The sequence below is a fragment of the Solanum lycopersicum genome, chromosome 1, assembly GCF_036512215.1.
Source record: "Solanum lycopersicum chromosome 1, SLM_r2.1".
Lineage (NCBI taxonomy): Eukaryota > Viridiplantae > Streptophyta > Magnoliopsida > Solanales > Solanaceae > Solanum > Solanum lycopersicum.
The window spans coordinates 66,675,080-66,695,108 of NC_090800.1; the positions used below are offsets into that span (position 1 = coordinate 66,675,080).

Here is a 20,029-nt window from a genome sequence, read left to right on the forward strand (position 1 = left end):
TGTTATCTACCATTCTAGATGAATTGTAATAAATTGGTTATAATTTGTTTCATGTGATTTTCAAATATGTAGTTTTTATTCTGAATCTTTTTAAAGAATCTCTATATATTGAAATCCACATGTTACATGTACATTCATCATCATAAGTATATTTTTCCTTCATTTATGAAAATTGTAATTGAATGTATACAAAACAGAAAAGGGTAGGAAAATGATTTAGATTAAAAATTTTATATCGCCTATAGAATCATAATTGAGTTTAATGTCAATTTTAGAATTGAAAATGCCCCTTCTTTCATATATTGGAACAAATAGCCCCTATCTCTCATTTTGAGTTAAAATTTCCCCTTTTAAAATTAAATTATGAGTACACCTATGTAAGTTTGATTAAAGAAGTGGTGTTGATTTATTCATTCATGTGACACCAACCATAAATATTTTGAGAGATCTAGCTTCTCGAAAACTATTTTTGTAATGAAAAAATTACCGAGAAGTAATTTTAGTATATTTTAAATGGAAAGTTAATCCGAATTTCGCGAAGGCAAAACCTATATGAAAGAGTCAAGCTCACTAGGTTTGAAATCATACTACCACCAATAAACTTCAAATTCAAATGAAACAACCTAAGTCATATTAGTCTATATTATAACTTAAAGGGACCATTTGATATGTCAGATAAAATTATTTTGAAATTATAATTTATAGAGTAATTTATCTCATTTGAAAGATGTGATATGAGACTAAATTTATTTTATAACATAAATTTATTTTGAGATAAATGTATATCATCAGTTAAACATCATATAAATGTAATATTAAACGCAATCCTAAGATATCTCATATTATTCAACACAAAAAGTTCAAGAAAAACTCGATGGTTATAATTCAATTTCTTTGTGAGGTTCTTGTGAAATAATTGATGTTTTAAAAATAGAAGTGCCTAATAATTCTAGATTTAAAAACGCCATATTGATCTTGTCACAATTTTTTGAGTTAAAATATATTTATGTGGATGTTCATAACTTCAACGTATAATCACTCCATAATGTATAGTAACTCCCATATATTCATAACCTTCCACCTTGGTATTCTTCCACAACTTATGTCTCCATGACTTCATGATTAATGTCAAGTTTATGACTAATTTTTTGTATGCCTCTACGTAATACAATAAATAGAAATATTAGAGTTCATATAGAATACACTTGAAGATTTGGGGGACAGTTGAAATAAAGAAAATTATCTTATATTGTTCGTCTTGGTAATTGCAATTGATGTAATTATCAGGGTAATAACAATCAGTCTAGCTAGTAATTATACTAACATGTTTGTGTGAGTCAATGTAAGTACGAATATATTGTTTGAATGCGCAATTGGAATCATAAGATTATATTAAATTTTTAGAAATAAGAGTTAATTATTAAACAAAATATATGAGACAAATAAGAAACTTTATAAATGATATTAAATTAAATATCTAAGATATATGTTGTCTTTTGAAAATCTATTAATTAATAAACATACGTTCTTAACTAATATTAGAAAAAAATATTGATTTTTATTTTTCAAATTAGTCTATTTCAATTGAATTAATCATAAGAACTAAAAGTAAAAGATTTTTATACACATAATGAAATTTATGTTTGACAAAAAAATATTAATATTATAGATAAATTATTTTAAATTATTGAAATATTTGACAAAAAGATAATCAATCAAGTCTAACTAAAAAATAAATGACTTTGCAATGTGAAATCTCAAGTCAATACTACTAAAATAAATGAAATTGAAAATAACATAAGTTCTAGATTCAAAGCAAAAAATTTAACGCAACACTCTTATGTCAAATTTTAACATAATACACATAAATGTAATTTAAAAGAACAGAAAATGTAGGCCTATAACCTTACATAACAATAAATTCTACTTCAATTTGAAAATTAAAATATTAACAAAAAAATAGGTAATACGAAAAATATCATGGAATCGACATAAAATATAAATAATATAGTAAAAAAATACTTTTTTAGAATATAAATAAAAATAGAAGTTAAAATAATGGAAATACCAGCAATACATAGTCTCTCTGAGAATTGAAAACTGTAATTACCCTCATCGAATATACCAAATTATCGACGAACCAAATAATTACATAGCCAATCAAACACGTCAGAGAGCATAGTTATATTAAATTCAATTACGAGGATGACTTTCCAAACACTCTCTAAAAAAATAAATATTAAAAAGGACTTCAGCTAAATTATCAATTTATCCCGTAGGTTATAACTATTGACAACCTTAAAGTACTCATCTACAAAATTCAATTAATCAAATAAACTTATTTTTCTAAACAATCAATAATTCAAAAAGTAAAATTAATAATTCAAGGTCTCGTTTCTACAAGGAAGGAAAGAAAAAGAAGATAGTCCAAGTCTTGGCGAGCACACCATGTCGACATAACAAAGAAGCAGCAAACTACTCTCTTATTTCAATTGTTTCCTTCTCAACACTTGAGCCTAATCTATACTCCTATTCTTCCTTAAATCGCCGGAAAATCTCTCCCCGGGGCAATGAGGCGGCCAGCGACCATGAATATCGACGCCATGGCGCGGAAAGTCGACGTCGACAATCGAATTCCTCTTCGCAATTACTACAGGATCGCCAATAATCTCCTCCGACAGGTAAAATATTTTCAAATTCTCCTCCCCCTTTATTTTGTGTTTTACAAATATCCTGCCCCCAAATTGATTGAATTGGGTAAGCTCTTTATTTGATTTTTCAATTGGGGTTATGATTGTTGTATTATTGATACAACTATTAAAGCTGCAACCTTTACAACTATACATCAATACCAAAATAGTTGCGATCCGTTAAATTACTCTTCTATATCCCGAGAATTCAAAACTTTTGTTTTCATAACTCCGGTGCCAACTTGTTAGAGTTGAACTTATTTGATTTTTCAGTTGGAGTTCTAACTTTTTACTGATATAAGCTGTTAAATGTGGACCATAGCAAATACATCTACAGTTGTGCCTCAATCGTAAACTAGTTTGAGTTCACTATCTGCATGATCTCTATCTATTTTGCTCTACTCATGCCTATTTGATTCGAATACTGACATTGTTATGATGATAAAACTGTAACTTTTACTGCTGATGCCTCTCTCCAATGTTTGTTGGGTTTGGCTATATGTATCTTGATATATGTTGCATTCAGAAACATTTATATTAACAAAATGGTTTTGTTTGGATAGAGTTTTGTGATTGTCTTATGGTTTACTTACAGGCTAGTATTCATCGTGGAGAGAAGAATATCATAGACTTGTATATAATACTTCTGAGATATTCAAGGTGAATCAAGAATAATGCTTTTTTTGTAGCCAATTTATCCTTAGTTGGACCATTTATGTGTTTGCTGATAACTAAATGGTGTTGGTTGTACAGTTTGGTTACTGAAACAATACCCTCTCATCGAGATTACCAGGCTTTGCATCCTAAAGAAAGAGCATTATCCAAAAAGGTCAGTATTTCATCAGTTCATCTTCCCAAATGATCCTTTACGAATGGGGTTACTTTGAAGACATTTTCTTATATTTACTAATTAACATTCTGGACTGCAAATTAATTCTTCATGGGATCTTTATAGGCTCTGTTATTTTTAACTAATGTGTCCAGATACGATTTGTGATGGCGGGCTTTAAGTTGACGTCTCGACTTGAAGATGACAATTTTTCTATTTTTGATTGTCTGATTGTCTCATTGTCTCAGATGCTGTTAACTGTGCTAGATGAACTAGAGGGTTTAAAACCTGAATTCCAGCGCCAGTTTCAAGCAATCGGTGAAGTTCAAGTAACAGCTCAGCCTTACCAAGTCAATAATTTGGAGAACCATCGATATAGACCAGTTGGGAATTCTTTTGGACAACCTTCTACCAGCAATAAAGCATCTTCATATTATGATAATCAATGGGTAAACACACTGTTTTTTTTCCGTTGAATTGTTTGGGTTTTGGTTTATCTGTTGCATTTTATGATATTACTTTGGCTATTTGTTTTTTCTATCACTTTATGCTGTTTTCATATTTCCTTCTTTAGAAACTAGAATGGTAAATAATTTAAATTATAACAGTTATCACGAGAGTACTTAAATTATATTAGTTTAGGGGAAGCTTTCTCTTACTGGATGTCACAGTTTCGTATTTTTTTCCATCTCAGTGAAGTAAAGCGCATAATTTCTTTGCCTCCAGTATCATTCCAATTCATATTTAGTTGCTGTAACTTTCAAGACCTTCTACTTAGCCTTTTTTTCTTTCTTACACCTTTTCTCTCTTCTTATGGAACACAAATTTGTCTATGGTAAAATTGCAGGCCATAACAAATGCACCTTCATCTACATGGAAACAGAACAATGAATATTCTCATATTTCATCCCCAAGTTCATTTGACAAGCAATTCCAGAAGCTGTGAGTATCCAAATTAAGAAAGTTACTAATTTTTCTCAGGGATGGGGGTTGTTGTGTTTCAGAGCATGAAAAAATGTATTTATATAATTTGTTTGTCTTTGTTGGTTTCGCGAAGACTCGTTTTGTAGAGTTTTGGAATATTCTAGATAAATAATAATTTGACTTACTACTTTTGAGACAAATAAGATTGATTTTAATTATACACCTAAACAACACATTAATTTTAACACTCCCCTTAACGTATCGGTTTTAAACTCCTTAAAGCTCACAAAATTTCTTAAATTTTCCTTGGGCAATGCTTTATTGAAAATACTATCAACATAAATTTCTTAATTTAGTAGCTATATTCCCAGTATTACTAGTAAAAATCAAATCATCAACCTAAATAGCAACAATAAGAATGAAGTTACATCGTTTCTTCCAGTTCAAAGAAGTGACCTTGTTTCTTCGTTAAAGAGTTGGCTCGCTCTTGGAAAATCTATGAATATGATGCTCAAAGTAGTTGTCAATTTGATTATACCACCACATAGTGCTTGCTTCAACCCATACAATGCCGTTTTGAGCTTGTACACTTTATCCGATTCTGTCTTTTACCATCACGTTTGATTTCTTTTTGAAGTTCACCATTCAAAAATGTTTATTTATATCTAGTTAGTACAATAATGGACCTTTTTTTCAATGAATGCAACAAGAGTTCAGATTGTGTCCTTGCGAAGAGACGGTGCAAAGGTGTCATGATAATCAACTCCTTCCTGGCTGTTGTGAATACCCTTTTTGCAGCCATCCTTGCCTAGTACTTCAATAGGAAACCATCCATATAATACTTGATTTTGGATATCCACATTACTCCAATGGCTTCTCGATTTTCTAGTTTGCTTACCAACCCCCAATTCTGATTTTTTCTCACTTGAAATTCTTCCACCATTTTCTTTTCCGAAGATTGTTTTTAATTGCTTCTTCAAAAAGCTTACTGGTTCAACCACTACCCTGTCTTGAGTTGCTAGAACTCGAACCATCACATCTTAGAGCTTCTGCACCATTAGTTTCCTCAAATTCTTCAGACTCTACAACTTATCATTCAACCTTGCTTCCCAATTTCAACTTGCTTCTTCGTTGAATAATACATCTCTACTTATAATAGGCTATAAAAATGTATTTCTCACTTGTTTTAACAAGCATATGCCTGTTCTATTTAGATTTTGAGCATCAAAAATGCAACCTAAAATCTTCAAGTGCTTTGCGGAAGAGGGAGTTCTATTTTGCACCGCAATTTTGCGGTGGAGTGTACCCATAGATACCTGCCTTTCTATTCCTTAATCTTCGCATAACTTATTAAACTCTCATGAGGCATATTCTTCACCTCTATCACTCCTCAACACCTTTATATAGTGGCCACTTTGTTTTCCAACAATATTAATATCTCAGATTTTTGTTTTATGAATTAAGACCATCTCATTCTTGTATTATCATTAGTGAACAAATAAAGTACCTACTTCCGCCAAGAGATGTCCTCATTGGTCTACAAACATCTTTATGAACCAGCTCCAATGTTCATTTTGCTCTCTATGCACCACTTCACATGTTGCTTTTCAATTGCAGACCCTTCGCTAACACCGCCTTCATTTTCAATTCTTGGCAGCACATACACCATATTCTTTTCTTTTAGAAGCTTCATCCGTTGAATATACAAATATCCTGGTGATCATCCAAGAGTATGGCCTACTGGTCAATGAAATGGGTTGACAACCATGAGATCTGTGGTTCAAATCCCAATAGTAACTAGGTGATTTCATTTGTCTTAGCCTTGGTGGGCGGAGTTACCGGGGTACGTGGTGGTACTAGTTGCTGGTGAGAGGTGGGAGGTATCCCCTTGAATTAGTCGAGGTGCGCGCAAGCTTGTCCTCGCACCACGATTATAACAATAATTTAAAAAGTACAAGTGTCCTAGCCTCTTGTGTCGTGGCCAAGACTTGTCATTAACTTGTGCTTTCAAGGTTACATCTCCCCCATAGTTGAAGACTGTCAAACACTTCTTCCTTTTTCAATCCTTACATTTGTAGTCCTCACCTTTGACTTGAGTTTCTTTTCTTCTTTTGTATCATAGATTGTGCAGTAATTATCTTGTAAAGAAATAGCATACTTATCCTCCACAAGTTGCTTGTAACTAAGTAATTTTATCTAAAATTAGGAGCGAAAAGTACATAATGGATAAGTTTAGTACCTTTGGTTGAATGCAAATTGTGCCTCTTCCAATTGCTTGAACACAAATTTCATTACCCATCTTCGTTTCAGCCTTCACTTTGTCATTCACCCTTGTAAAGATACTTTTGTTCCTGGTCATAGATTGTTGCACCGGTAAAGATGCATCCACCCTTGTAGGCTTATAATGCTCGTTCACTTGTGTTTTTGTGGACTAGTTAAGCTTGGATTGTTAAGGACTTCCAAAGAACAAACAACCTTTCCTCATTAGCTTGTACCATCGGTTGCACACCTAAGGTGGATATGTCTTTTAACTCATCAACAGAAATATAAAATCATTTTTTTAGTCAAGCTGATCAAAATCCTCTGAACAAGTTTCGTATATTTAATCACTTCCCCATATAAGCTCACATTTGTTTTGCAATCTCAACAACTCCAGGAAAATACTCCTCAACTTTCATCATCCATCATCTTTATATCCTCAAATTCACTTTTTAAAGTTAGATGCTTAACCTTTGTGTGACTCTGTCATTGCTTGCTGAATGTATGCTACGGCTTTTGCATCTTCTTCTTTATTCTCCTTTAGAGCCTTCATTCCTACCGCGAAAGAGCTGCTGTTTTTTAATGAAGAAGTTATGGCGTTACCAAAAATCACAATTTTCTCCCTTGAAACTAGGAACAGACAGTTGAGCACGCCTTGTTCACTTGTGCCAATATTTTAGCCTTTCTCTTCTTCAAGATGTTTTACTCCAAACCCAGATTTTGTATCGAACAACCTTTGATACCGCTTTGTTGGTCTTGTGTTTGAGGAAGTGTAAAATCAAAAAAGTACTGAGAAATAGTAACTCTAGGATGTTTCGTAGCAAGTCTGGAATGGAATGCAGTCACTTAAAAAGAACAGTAGTAGTTTTACTGAACGAGCTATTATATTGTTTCAGGAACAATGGTAATTGCTTTACCTCATTCTTCTTGTTCAATACACTTTGTATATATTGATATAATGGAAACTCTCTAGCTTGAGGCTTCTCCAGATTCATTTTTTGCGAGGCCTTTAGAATACTCTAGATTCTGAACAACATATTAACTACTTTCGAGACAACCAAAATCACTTATAATTAAGACAAAGACTACACTAATTTTACCTGTATTTGTGATCCTATGTAATTGGTGTTTGAGCAGAGATACTGTCGTTGAAGAAGTTAAAACTGATTTCTTGTCCTAAAGGATTGATGTCATCAAGCTTGCTTGAATGCAGTCAATTAGTCAGTTTATGCTGTGAAGTTCTGTGGTATAGGATTTTTCAGCATTACGATATATATGAGTAACTAATTATAAGCTTTGCTGGACATTTTACATTTATAGAACTTGCAATTAAATTCATATGCTTTAAGTTTACCTGAATAAATCTTTTTCAGGTTAAGAGAATTGCTTGCCACATGCAGCAATATTGTTGCCAGGGAGAACTAGTGAAATTATCAATTTTCAGCATACCACTAGTCCCTATATTTTCAACTACCTAACTTTGACTAATACAACTTTTCACTCTCATCTCAACTTTTTTTAATTTGGTATTTTTTTTTTTGTTTTGGTAATGGTAACTTTACTTCTATATATCCATAGGTATACTACAACCTAAGTGTAGTTCCCCTTCAAAAGTGTTATAACTTACAACTTGTTATTCAATTCTGTGCCTCACAAAAAGTATAAAACACCACAAATATCTTCTGTTTCAGCTAATAGTTTTTGCTCACACCAAAAATAAAAAAGGCCTAAACAATTCATTCTGAATGTTGTTCTGAGTCCCCTCAAAGCACCTTTTGTTCCTCTCAATCCAAATTGACCACCAAATGCATGCTGGGACGATCTTCCATTTTTCTTCCTTCTTGCTCACATTACCATCCATATTCCAGCATCTAAGAACGTCTGCTATGCTTCCAGGTTTCACCCAACTAATCCCTTTCAAACTGATGAACATCCTCCAAAGTTGGTCTGTCCATTTGCAATGCAAAAAAATATGGTTGATTGTCTCAGCTTGTTCCCCACAGAAAAAACGCCCGGCGATTAGTTGGTCACCCCTTTTGTTCAGATTATCATGAGTTAACACTGTTTCTTTGGCCAAAAGCCAGATGAAACAGTTAACTTTGTAGTGAATTTTTGTTTTGCATATCTTCCAAGGCCAATCTCTTTCCTTCACCACTCCTACATTTAGCATGCAGATTCGATGGAATTTTTTTTTACTGTTTCTATTCCATTCTAGTCTGTCCACTTCTTCAGTTAAATTGTTGAATCTTGCTACTAAGTTATAGAATTCTGTTATCCTCCTGATCTCCCAATCATTCAAATATCTCCTTCGATATAGATTCCATCCTTGTCCAGTCCACATCATGGCAACTGGGGCTTGTTGTTGCTGGCTTAGAGTGTATAGCTCCGGATGTTGTTGTTTCCTTGTTAAAAGTGCTGCCCACTTGTCATGCCAAAAAGAGGTTTTCTGCCCATTTCCTATCCTCACCTTAGTTCTGATCTGCATCATTGGCCAATGATTCCTAATAGCTCTCCAGTCTGAACATCCATAGGGTGTTGTGACATTCTTAGTCATCCAATTATCTTCCATACCATACTTAGCAAGAATGGCTTCTTTCCACAACAATACTTCTTCAGTAGCAAATTTCCACTACTATTTCTTCATCAGGCTTTGATTCTGCTCTTTCATATTCCTGATACTTAGACCTCCTGCTTTCTTGTTCACTAACAGCTCCTCCCACTTAACTAGGTGATACTTATTATCTTCATTCCCCTGCCATAAAAAGTTCCTTCTCAGGACATCTATTTCTTGCTAGCACTAGCAGGCATTGGGAAAATGGACATCAAGTAGGAAGACCAATGTGTTTTTAGTTTGCCTCCCATGGAGAGGTGTTGACTCTTCCAATTTGTAAGCCTGTTCGTACATTTTTCCACCACCCCATTCCAAATTGTTGCGGACTTACTTTTAGCACCCAAAGACATTCCAAGATATGTAGTTGGAAGCTCCCCTACTCCTCCTAATTTGCTTGCTAGAGCATCTATCTCACTGATTGTGTTGATAGGATATATAAAACTCTTCCCCCGGTTTATATGTAACCCAGAGACTCCTTTAAAAATTATGAAGATGACCCTCAGTACTAGAACTTGTTCCTCTTTTGTTTCACAAAACACTAAGGTGTTATCTGCATACTGTAAGTGTGTTACTTCTAAACTGTTTGTCTCGCTCAACTGGAAACCTTTAATCCATTTTTTCCTTCTTGCTTTATTAAATAGATTGCTCATGCCCTCCATTGCCACTATGAACAAAAATGGAGACAAGGGGTCACCCTGTCTCAAACCTTTCAGGGATAAAAAGAATCCATTTGGTTCCCTGCTTATTTGCACTGAGAACTTGACTGTGCTAATGCAATGCTCTATCCACTTGATCCACCTAAATGCAAACCCCATCTTCTCATTAGCTTTATCAGAAAATTCCAATTCAAGTGGTCATATGCCTTCTGAATGTCCAGCTTGCACATTATTCCTGGTTTCTTGTTGTTCTGTCTAGAATCTACAGACTCATTTGCAATTAAGATTGCACCCGTTATTTGTCTCCCTTTGATGAATGTCTTGTTTGCCTACTAAACCATGGATCACTTTCTTTAATCATTCTGCTAATAACTTAGCTATGATCTTGTACACTCCCCCATTCAAGCTTATAGGTTTGTAATCATATAGCTCCTCCGCCCCCACTTTTTTGGAATCAATGCCGCAAATGTAGCATTCAGGCTTTTTTCAAAAAAACCTTTCTCATGGAAATTCTGCGTTGTAGCTACCAGGTCCACTTTGATTGTTTCCCAGCATTGTACTGAATAAACCATCAGGTCCGGGGGGCTTATCTCCAACACATGCTTTGATGCTTTCAAAAACATCTTGGGAACCAAATGGAGCCATCAATACTAGATTATCCTCGGCACTAATCCTGGGACAATTCTCCATTTGAAGTTGTGGTCTCCATTCCTCCCTCAGTTTCTGTGTCCAGTCTTCCATAGTATGAGACTATCTCTTGATTTACCTCTCTTGGGTCCTCCACCATTAACCCCCCCCCCCCTCCCCCCACAACCCCCCAACAACTTTCAACTTAACTATATTGTTAAATCTCCGGTGGATATTTGCAGTTTTGGTAACTTCACTCTCGTCTTAACTTTATGCAAGTAGTATGGATGTTTAATTTGTAATAAGAGGTTTCAGATGGGTGAGTTGGGCTTAATTTGAGCAGGTCAAGATTGGCTGAGTAATAAATGGGCAGGTTATTGACCCGCCCGAAAGCTACTTGGGCTAAAATGGGCTAAAACTGCGGAGTTCTTACTAGTTTTAATTGTTTTTTTCGTTCTATTATAAATTTTAGTACCTAATATTAGTTTTCTTTATTATGACTAAATATTACATATTAAATAAAAAAATGTCTTCTAAACATTTTTGACAAGATTGCTCATGAGTCAAATTTGGTAACATATCAACCCAATTTTTAATGGACTGACTTAGATTTAGCTTAAATAGGTTGAGCTAATAAATGAGTGGATCAATAACCCACCCAAACTTGAACGGATTGGGCGGGCTGGGTTTGATTTTGCCACCCCTATTTGTAATGATGGAAGTTTATTTTTCATGTAAGTTCTGTCAGTTTCTTAAGTATTTGTGTGATAGTTTGTATGGTAACTGGAAATTTCCTGATGTAATTTCAATCGTTGTTGCATAAATATATTGTTGCAGATCTTTCAATTTTTCTGTTCCAAAGCAAGAAACGTTATCAAGGCACTCTTTTTTTGGCCCCAATGGTCTTCGTGGTCAATGGCCAGGACCTAGTTCTGAGATAAAGGTAGTTTTGTTCAGTTGAAAGGTAGTTTTGGATCTTATGATAGAATTCAGCCTAAACTAAATGACCTATTTTTTCTTCTTACAGGTTAATTACCCAGTACATGATGATCTAGCTCCAAATGAGATTTGGAGGTTAGGACCCTGCCAAGTTTAATTATTGCTATTGCAGCCTACTAAGAGCTATGAAGTGTTATAAGACAGATAAATGATTTAGTAATCGTAGTAGCCCAAAACTTTTCAATACTATGTTTCTCTATTTTCTTATTTCTATAAATTACTTTGGTACAGCATTTTGAATGTTCTTTTACTATTTTTATAGCCTTAATCCAGTTGAAGATAGACCTTTGGTGTCCAAGGACACTAGCTTGATAGTGGATAAGTCTTCTATGGAATCGGTTCTTTCTTTGGATGATGGGCGATGGTTACATCCTACTGAGGATTCCAATTTTCAATTTCTTGACGATGTGCGGAGTGATAACATTCCTTTGAGTAACTTAAGGCAACCTTCGCCTCCTCCAGTTTTGGCACAACTACAACAGGAGTTTCGTCCTATATCTCCGTCCAAAGTTGCAGATCCAAGACCTGGGCCCGCTAAGTGCATTCAGGATGTACCGTCTAGTTCAAATTCTTTTCAACATTTGCATGTTGTGAGTTCTTATTTTATTTTACATTATTTTGGCTTCTGTATCTCCTTGATCAATTGTAGGAAATTTTGTGTTATAGCCTTTGCAGTTGTAGTTTTAAATCAGCTTTACCTGATAAATTTTGCTAGTATGACCTTTTCTTCTTTTTTCTTATTCTGTAGCCAGTGAGACTGATGGAAGATTTCTTGAGGTTAGCTCGAGAAAATACAAAAAAGAATTTAGAAACTTGTGGAGTTCTTGCTGGTTCACTGGTATGAATTAAACACAGTAAATCTAAAGGCTAATTACTAAATATGAAATTTATGAACTCTACTTATGTGATAATTATGTGTTGTATTCCTCAACTTGCAGAAAAACCGTGTTTTTCACATCACTACTCTTATAGTTCCAAAGCAGGAGTCAACTTCAGATTCAGTAAGAAGATTTTTTGTTTCATCTGTATGCTACATTAGATTTATGCTTCAGCTTGACCTCTAGTTTTCAGGAAGCAAATTAGATGAATTAGGATAGAGAAAGTCCAAACCCTGCATTTAATCATCTCTAGATTTTGAAGTGGAAAACTGCTGAACCTTGTTCGTAAATTGCTTTTTAGGAGGATCTTTGAAGTTTTCCATTGTTGAATTTTAATAACCTGAAGTGGGATGTAATTGCTGGAAATAGTGCTCATTATGTTTTCAATTCCCTATTTTCAGAATCAAAGTTAGAGAGGAACATAAGAAACAATGAGTTAGTTGGTTGTTTTTAAATTTCAGATACGGTTTCCTAATACTCTATATACTGTCCCGATTTTAAAATGAGAGTGCGAGCATGATATATGTCATACTTGTTCAAGAATAAAATATTTAGAGATGGTTCAATGATAAAAATTGGCTTTTACATGTTTCTAAACACAACTTTTGATTCTTAGTGCCAGACATTAAATGAAGAGGAGATTTTTGATGTTCAAGACAAGCGCTCTCTCTTTCCTCTTGGTTGGATCCATGTAAGTAATGCAAGCAGATATGTTGAGTTATGATTCTATACTTGGTCAAACATAAGTGTCTTCTACCCTGGAATATGAAGATTTGAATAATGAATTGACTATGTTGTCTCTGTGGAAAAAGATAAGTAGATAAGAAAATTCAGCTGATATAGATATGTTCTTCTTCCATGAAATTGTTTGGATTGTCTAGCTTACACCTTTATAAGTTTTATGTAGAGTATTTACTCTCTTGAATCTTGTAAAAGTTCCTGCAGTACTGCTCGACAGCTATCTGTTAATATCATTATTTTTCTTTCAATATCGGTTGGAGTCATGGGAGCTAATTAAACACTTGGGTACCTTGATTACGTTTTCTATCTCGAGTTACTTCATTTGTATTCATGGTAGGGGACTCTGTTATGGTTTATGCTGACGTAGTTGATGATTCTGTTTCTCTCATTAAGGTCACAATATGCTTTGATAATGCTAGTGGCTTTGTTTATTTTTAAAGATTGTAGGGTATGAATTAAATATTGTAGGGTATGACTTACGTTGAATCTTTGATTGTTCTGACGGCCATGAGATTCTTTGTTGTCATAACTGGCCTAAAATCTACTTGTTTGGAAACAAAGATGAAACATTTGCAGGAGAAGTCTCTTCCATGGTGTAAATGAAGTAGATTTAGTTTCTCTCACATCTTGACAGGTTTTATCACCCATGAGTATGACTTCTTGGCTTCTTGTTTGTGGTAAATTGCAGACACATCCATCACAAACATGTTTTATGTCATCAGTTGATCTGCATACTCATTATTCTTATCAGGTAAAAAGCAATGCTTTGTGTTACTTTATCTTGATAGGATGGGAAAACTTCAAATATCCATTTCTTTAGAATATTAAGTGTATATATTTCTCAGAAGTTGAAACCTCTCCATTTTAAGTATAAATGTGGAATGGCAGAATGTAACTGTTCATATTTTTATCAGAGGGTGCATTTTTTGTTTTTCTTGACACACTTTCTTTTGGCTCATTTGTAGATTATGTTGCCGGAAGCAATTGCAATTGTGATGGCTCCTACAGACACAGCCAGGTATATCAATTATCTGGTATTGCTCGATTAGCTTGTTCATGAATTAGGATTTTAAGTCCAGCTCTTGCTAAGTAACATTGTTCTGATCCCCAGCTCCATAGTTAACACTCTTGTGAATTGTAATTTAAGTATGCAAGTCTTGGGTGGAGTAAGCTCTCTTTAAAGAAGTAAATTATTGAATGATTTTAATTGAGTCAAAATTTTGGTCTTTCTGCGGCAGTGCTTGGACTTCCCCATGCCTTTGGACTGTTCAGTCTCATGTGATGCCACTGAGAAAAGCACTTATTAAAGTTGTTTTTAAAACTATCGAGTCCTAAAACCTATATAGTACAGAGATCCAGTACATCATCATCTGAGATCTGAAAAAAGTCAAATAATGGAAGCGACTCTAAAATACTGATGTAGTTTCTTTATGTGACAGCCCTCATGGCATATTCCACTTGTCTGATCCTGCTGGTGTATCTGTTATTCGGAAATGTCAACAACGTGGTTTTCATCCTCACGAGGAGCCCGAGGATGGAAGTCCAATATATGAACACTGTTCTCATGTCTACATGAATGCAAACATGAAGTTTGATATTGTTGACCTTCGGTAAGCTCACAGTTTATAAAAACCTTGGAAAGTGCGCATTTAGGAGTTTCAATGATGGTTGTATAGTATTATATCTTGGACGTTAAGGTATACTGCACTTTTATGTACATTCTCAGGGATCTGAGAATACAGTTTATTTGAAATGAGCGATTGTGTATTTCCCTTGTTTTCTTTTCTAGTCCAATAATATTTATGTTGTACATCAAATGAAAACTTTTGGTTGTCATTCACATTCTTTCCCTAAAACCATATTCAATTGACTTTATTTTCATGATATATGTTTCACTTGTAATCTGCGGTGTTTGAAGCTGTTTAATTAGGGGTTTAAAATCGAATCATAATCGATAAATCAATCATAAAATTAGCTTATTGGTATTGAATAATTGGAGTAATGCTTGGTCAATAGATTAAAATTTTATATTTTATAGTTAACGGTTCATTGATGCGGGGGATGGATTACTCAAACTTTCTTATTGGCTAAACCGTTAATCTACTAAAAATTATTGTAGTTGCATTTTAACCGTATGTGTATCTATTAAGTAAATACTAAAGTGCTTGCAACCTCAAAATATAGAGTTGCATGTGTCTCACTATGACTTACCAACTCGAGTAGTAATGAAAGATTAATCAAATTGTGTCTGAAAGTGAGTAGTAATGAAAGATTAATCAAATTGTGTCTGAAAGTGAAAGAAGGAAGCATGAAATGTTGTAGACAATTTATCGCCGATTACCGTCTCTCAATTCCTAATAGATACCAAACCAACCAATAGCTTATTAGTTGACTAGCGGATTCGTATATTTAAAATTTGATAAGCCAAACTGTTAAGTATAACTATCCATACTATAATAGCTCTCTCTAACTATCATAGCTTGACATTTTCCTAAAGGTGCGCTTACTTCACCCAACCAATATCCTTAGGATAAGAACAATTTTGTCGCGCTATTTTCTCGTTTGAATTTGTTTATGGTAAATCAATGTCATTTTAATAAATCGATCACTTACAGAATGTCGATTTTCAATCTAAAAAAGATAGACCATCTACTTGTAAAATTGAAAAGACAATAAACAATAATAAAATAGAATAAATCATCTACATTTACACATAAAAATTGCTAGTAGTGGTTTTAATGTGTATGTAATTTTATAAATTGTTTATCACACATATATAAACAAATAAAACATTCAATTAAGATCACGTTAACATCATGCAGTGGTATATTTGTCTTTTCAATTACTAAATGTTAAACAACTCACATTTCAAATATTGTATTGATGATTTGTATTGGATATATTTAGCAACAAATAATTCACTGATTAATAAAATTTGTAAGCTAATTTATTTTAATAAATTTACTATTACAAATATAAATCATAAAATCAAGAAAAATAAACAAAATGATTAGATTTGAAGGGTATTTTTGTCTTTACATAGATTAATCCCATAATATTAAATTTTGTGTATTACTAATACCACTAAATGAAAGGTATAAGTTATACATCCTATACTACCATGTAGGGTGTGAATTAGTTATACATATATCCAAAAATCAAACATAATATTAAATAACATCATATATAGCTTATGAATTATTTTTCTTAATACCCTCTATCAGACAATGCCAGTGATTAGAAGTTATCGTGTTTCGATAGAAAGGTGAGCAAAAAAATAGAAGGAATAACAACTTGTATGACTTTATATAAATATTATAGTGTATAATTTTAATTACCTTCTATCCCTAATATTTTTATAATTAACATAAATCCCATATTATTTAGGCATTTCAGATACATAATTAAGGATCCGGATACATTATTTTTGATACATTATGCATCAATCTGTTGCATTTATTAAGGAAAAAAAGTTGTAAAATCAATTCAAAATCTCATAGTATCCATTTGTTGCACTAATTAAGGGGAAAAAGGATGAAAAATTAATATCCCATAAATTACGTTATTCCATTCAAATTATTGTCAAGAATTCAAAATCCGATTGTGTAACAAACCAAAAAGTTCAAAAAATTAAATTTCTTCTTCTTGTTCATCGTTCTCTCTGTTTCATAAAAATTTTGTCAAAATTTGGGAAAACGAGGTTAGTTATGAAGGATTGTATGAAATTGTTGTTGGACAACTGATTTCTTTTGTGAATCTTCAAGTTCATCGAATATCCTTTCGATTTTGATTCAAAATTGTAGAAAATTTTGAGATTCAAAATTCTTCTCCTAGTTTATTGAAGATCCGAGAAATTACATCATGAATATCTTTGTTATTTAGCATTTTAGTATTTATGTATCTTGTTTAAATTGATAAGTATTATATTTATATTAGATATATTAAATAAATAAATGTTGCCCATATGATGTTAGATTTGAGATCGATACATTACTATATGGTAATTGATATTCAATTGATACATTTAGTATAAATTCGAATTTACGTATCATATCTAAAAATTAGTGCATGATACATTACTATTTATGTATCAGTATTGTACTTGTACTAGATACATTAAATAAGTAATTGTTACCCATAAGATGTTGGACTAGAGATCAATACATTATAGTGTGCTGGTTGCTATGTAATTGATTCATTTAGTATAAATTTGAATTTACGTATCATATCTAAAAAAATAGTGCATGATACATTACTATCTATGTTCTCGTTTAAATTGATGAGTATCATATTGTTTGCCTTGAAAGATATGTATGCTTACATAATGTATCATTTTATAGTTGATAATCATGTATCTGATACAATAAGGTTGTTAAAGAAGGATGAACCTAATCTGAAATAATATGTATCTACAAATGTATCACAATAAATAGGAATTAAGTTATCAATTAGATATACGAACAAACACAATTCATGAAAGAAATTTGTTTATGAAAAACACCAGAATAAAGAGAAATTTTTTAAACCATATGAAATTTTGGTGAAACTAAAACTAACATTATTATGAGACAATTAGAATATTAGTAGTAATACTAGAATCCTAATCAATTTTAATGAATGATTAGTTGTTAGAATTCATAACCCAACTCAAAGTATGAAGAATTTACAAGTATTATATATATTTTTTAATCAAATACATGAGGTGAGTTTTATTAATAAAAATAAAGAATCAAATACAAATATCAAACCCAATAGTGATTTGGAAATAATAGAAAAACAAAGCAACTATTAAACCAAAAAAGGAAAAAAAGAAGAAGGAAAAAGACGAAATTTTTTAAAAAAGACAACACAAAAAGCAAACTTCTACAAATATTATATTAATTATTATTAAATAAAAACTAATACCAACTGAAAATCAAAATAAATTCAAAATTTATAAATGCTAAAGAAGTCGAGAGAATTTAGGGATAAAATGGAGGAATAAAATGGGGAGTGAGACATCTGGATATAGCCTGAAAATAGGAGTGAAATATTTATATATCTGGAAGATTTTATGTATTAAAGGAATTAAGAGATTTTTGAAATTTTTAAAAAAGGGTAGGGATAAATGGATATTAAGGTAAGTTAATATGTGTATATAAAATTTTTTTAACGAAGTTGATTTTTTAAATAGAGTATGACACTAAGGAAAAACTTGTGGTATATCTTATAAGCATGAGAATTCATTTGGAAGAGTGAGAGCTATTATTTTATTTATATGTCCTAAAATTAAGTTGTGACATTTCTCTTGAAAAATGAGATAACATAAATAGTGTAAATTCGATGATCTATTCGATTTTTCAACTTGATAATATGATTGTATTTACCCTATAAATTCGATGATCCCTTAATATATTGATAATACTTGCACACCTTTTAGCCAAACTTTTTTTTCTTCATATTTATATTTTGTTTGAAGGATAATTTCGCTAAATAGTCTGTACTTTTAACTCATTTTTATGGTTTAAATGATACAATGTGCTTTCTGAATTGTAGGTAAAATTAAAATCAAGAATTTTTATTTACATGTTGTGCAGTCTAGGGATGTAATTGACCGGTTGGTTCGGGTTTTTCAAATATCAAACCAAACTATTCGTGTAAAATTTTTAAATTTTATAAACTAAACCAACTTAATAAAATTTAGATATTTTTGAGTTTTTCAATCTCGGGTTGGTTCGGGTTTTTCGAATTACCAAACCAAACCATTGTGTCGACTTTTTAAATTTATAAATCAAACCAAATTAATAAACTTCAGATTTTTTCAGTAAAGTTTGCATACAAACATATCATTAACTTGTGCTCCAAATATTTATTTAATCCAATCAAAATACAATTTGATAAGATTAGTTAGTTTTAGTGTACTGTTCATTCACAGAATTAGTTAATTATTGTTCATTCAATTAGTTAGTTAGTTAGTTAAAGATCACAAGTCACATTTAGTTTAGTAATTGAGTTTGTTAGAAGATTCCATTAGTGTGTATTTATATACACATACATTGTACACATTACAGTTTAGTTTTTCATATTCGCAATAGCGTTTTCTCCTCTTTTCTCACTGATTGCTAGTGAGAGCACAACCTCCATTAATGGAAAAAACTTATCTTTTTGTAGCTTGAGCTGCTATTTTGACATTGTATCAGAGAAAGAAGACGTCTCCTGCTCCTTCTTTCTCATCTAAGATCTTTTGCGATTGATTTCTGTTTTTTCCACGATTGATTTCTCATTTTTTCTATCTATTTTCTCCTTGTTCATCGATTACTCTGTTTCCAAATTCGATCATACTCCAATCTTCTTCCATGGATGACATTCTAGCTGAAACATCCAGTTCCAACATTCCAACTTGATTGGATTTCAATTGCCCGTTTTACCTGCATCCTTCAGAAAATGCAGGCTCCACTTTGCTTCCTACTGTGTTTGATGGATCTAGCTACATGTCATGGATACAAGCTCTTTTTAGGGCTTTATCAGTTAAATGCATAACTGGATTCATCAATGGAAAAGTCATGATGCTAGATCCTGCAGATTCTACTTTCTTGAAGTGGAAAAGGTGTGATGATATGGTGACTTCATGGATTCTGAATTCTCTTTCACCAGATCTGCGAGACAGCTTGTAATACGTCAATAATGCCAAGGAAATTTTGGAGGAATTGGAGGATAGATATGATCAGACAAATGGTTGCAAGCTCTATCAGCTACAGAAGGAGATTAATGACCTTGTGCAAGGTGCTCTACATGATCTAGAGTTGGTTGTTGTATTGTTAACTTTGAAAATATGG

The 20,029-nt window shown here is 32.5% G+C and overlaps 1 protein-coding gene across 1 annotated transcript; it reads left to right on the plus strand.

The window, feature by feature from the left end:
- The first annotated feature begins 2,300 nt into the window (after positions 1–2,300).
- Positions 2,301–15,054, plus strand: LOC101258096 (AMSH-like ubiquitin thioesterase 3). The gene is made up of 14 exons (XM_004228948.5): positions 2,301–2,681; positions 3,286–3,350; positions 3,444–3,519; positions 3,768–3,968; positions 4,367–4,461; positions 11,434–11,539; positions 11,624–11,670; positions 11,858–12,185; positions 12,344–12,433; positions 12,534–12,596; positions 13,090–13,164; positions 13,903–13,965; positions 14,180–14,232; positions 14,654–15,054. The coding sequence occupies exons 1-14, from the start codon at positions 2,571–2,573 to the stop codon at positions 14,826–14,828; spliced, it is 1,548 nt and encodes a 515-aa protein (XP_004228996.1). The 5' UTR covers positions 2,301–2,570; the 3' UTR covers positions 14,829–15,054.
- Positions 15,055–20,029: the final 4,975 nt, after the last annotated feature.

What these genes read in the sequence shown, in the direction of transcription:
- LOC101258096 (XM_004228948.5), top strand. Translation starts at nt 2,571, where the DNA reads ATGAGGCGGCCAGCGACCATGAATATCGACGCCATGGCGCGGAAAGTC. An exon ending in CCAATAATCTCCTCCGACAG is followed by an intron (nt 2,682 to 3,285) that starts GTAAAATATTTT and finishes GTTTACTTACAG; the next exon opens with GCTAGTATTCATCGTGGAGA. An exon ending in GACAAGCAATTCCAGAAGCT is followed by an intron (nt 4,462 to 11,433) that starts GTGAGTATCCAA and finishes ATATTGTTGCAG; the next exon opens with ATCTTTCAATTTTTCTGTTC.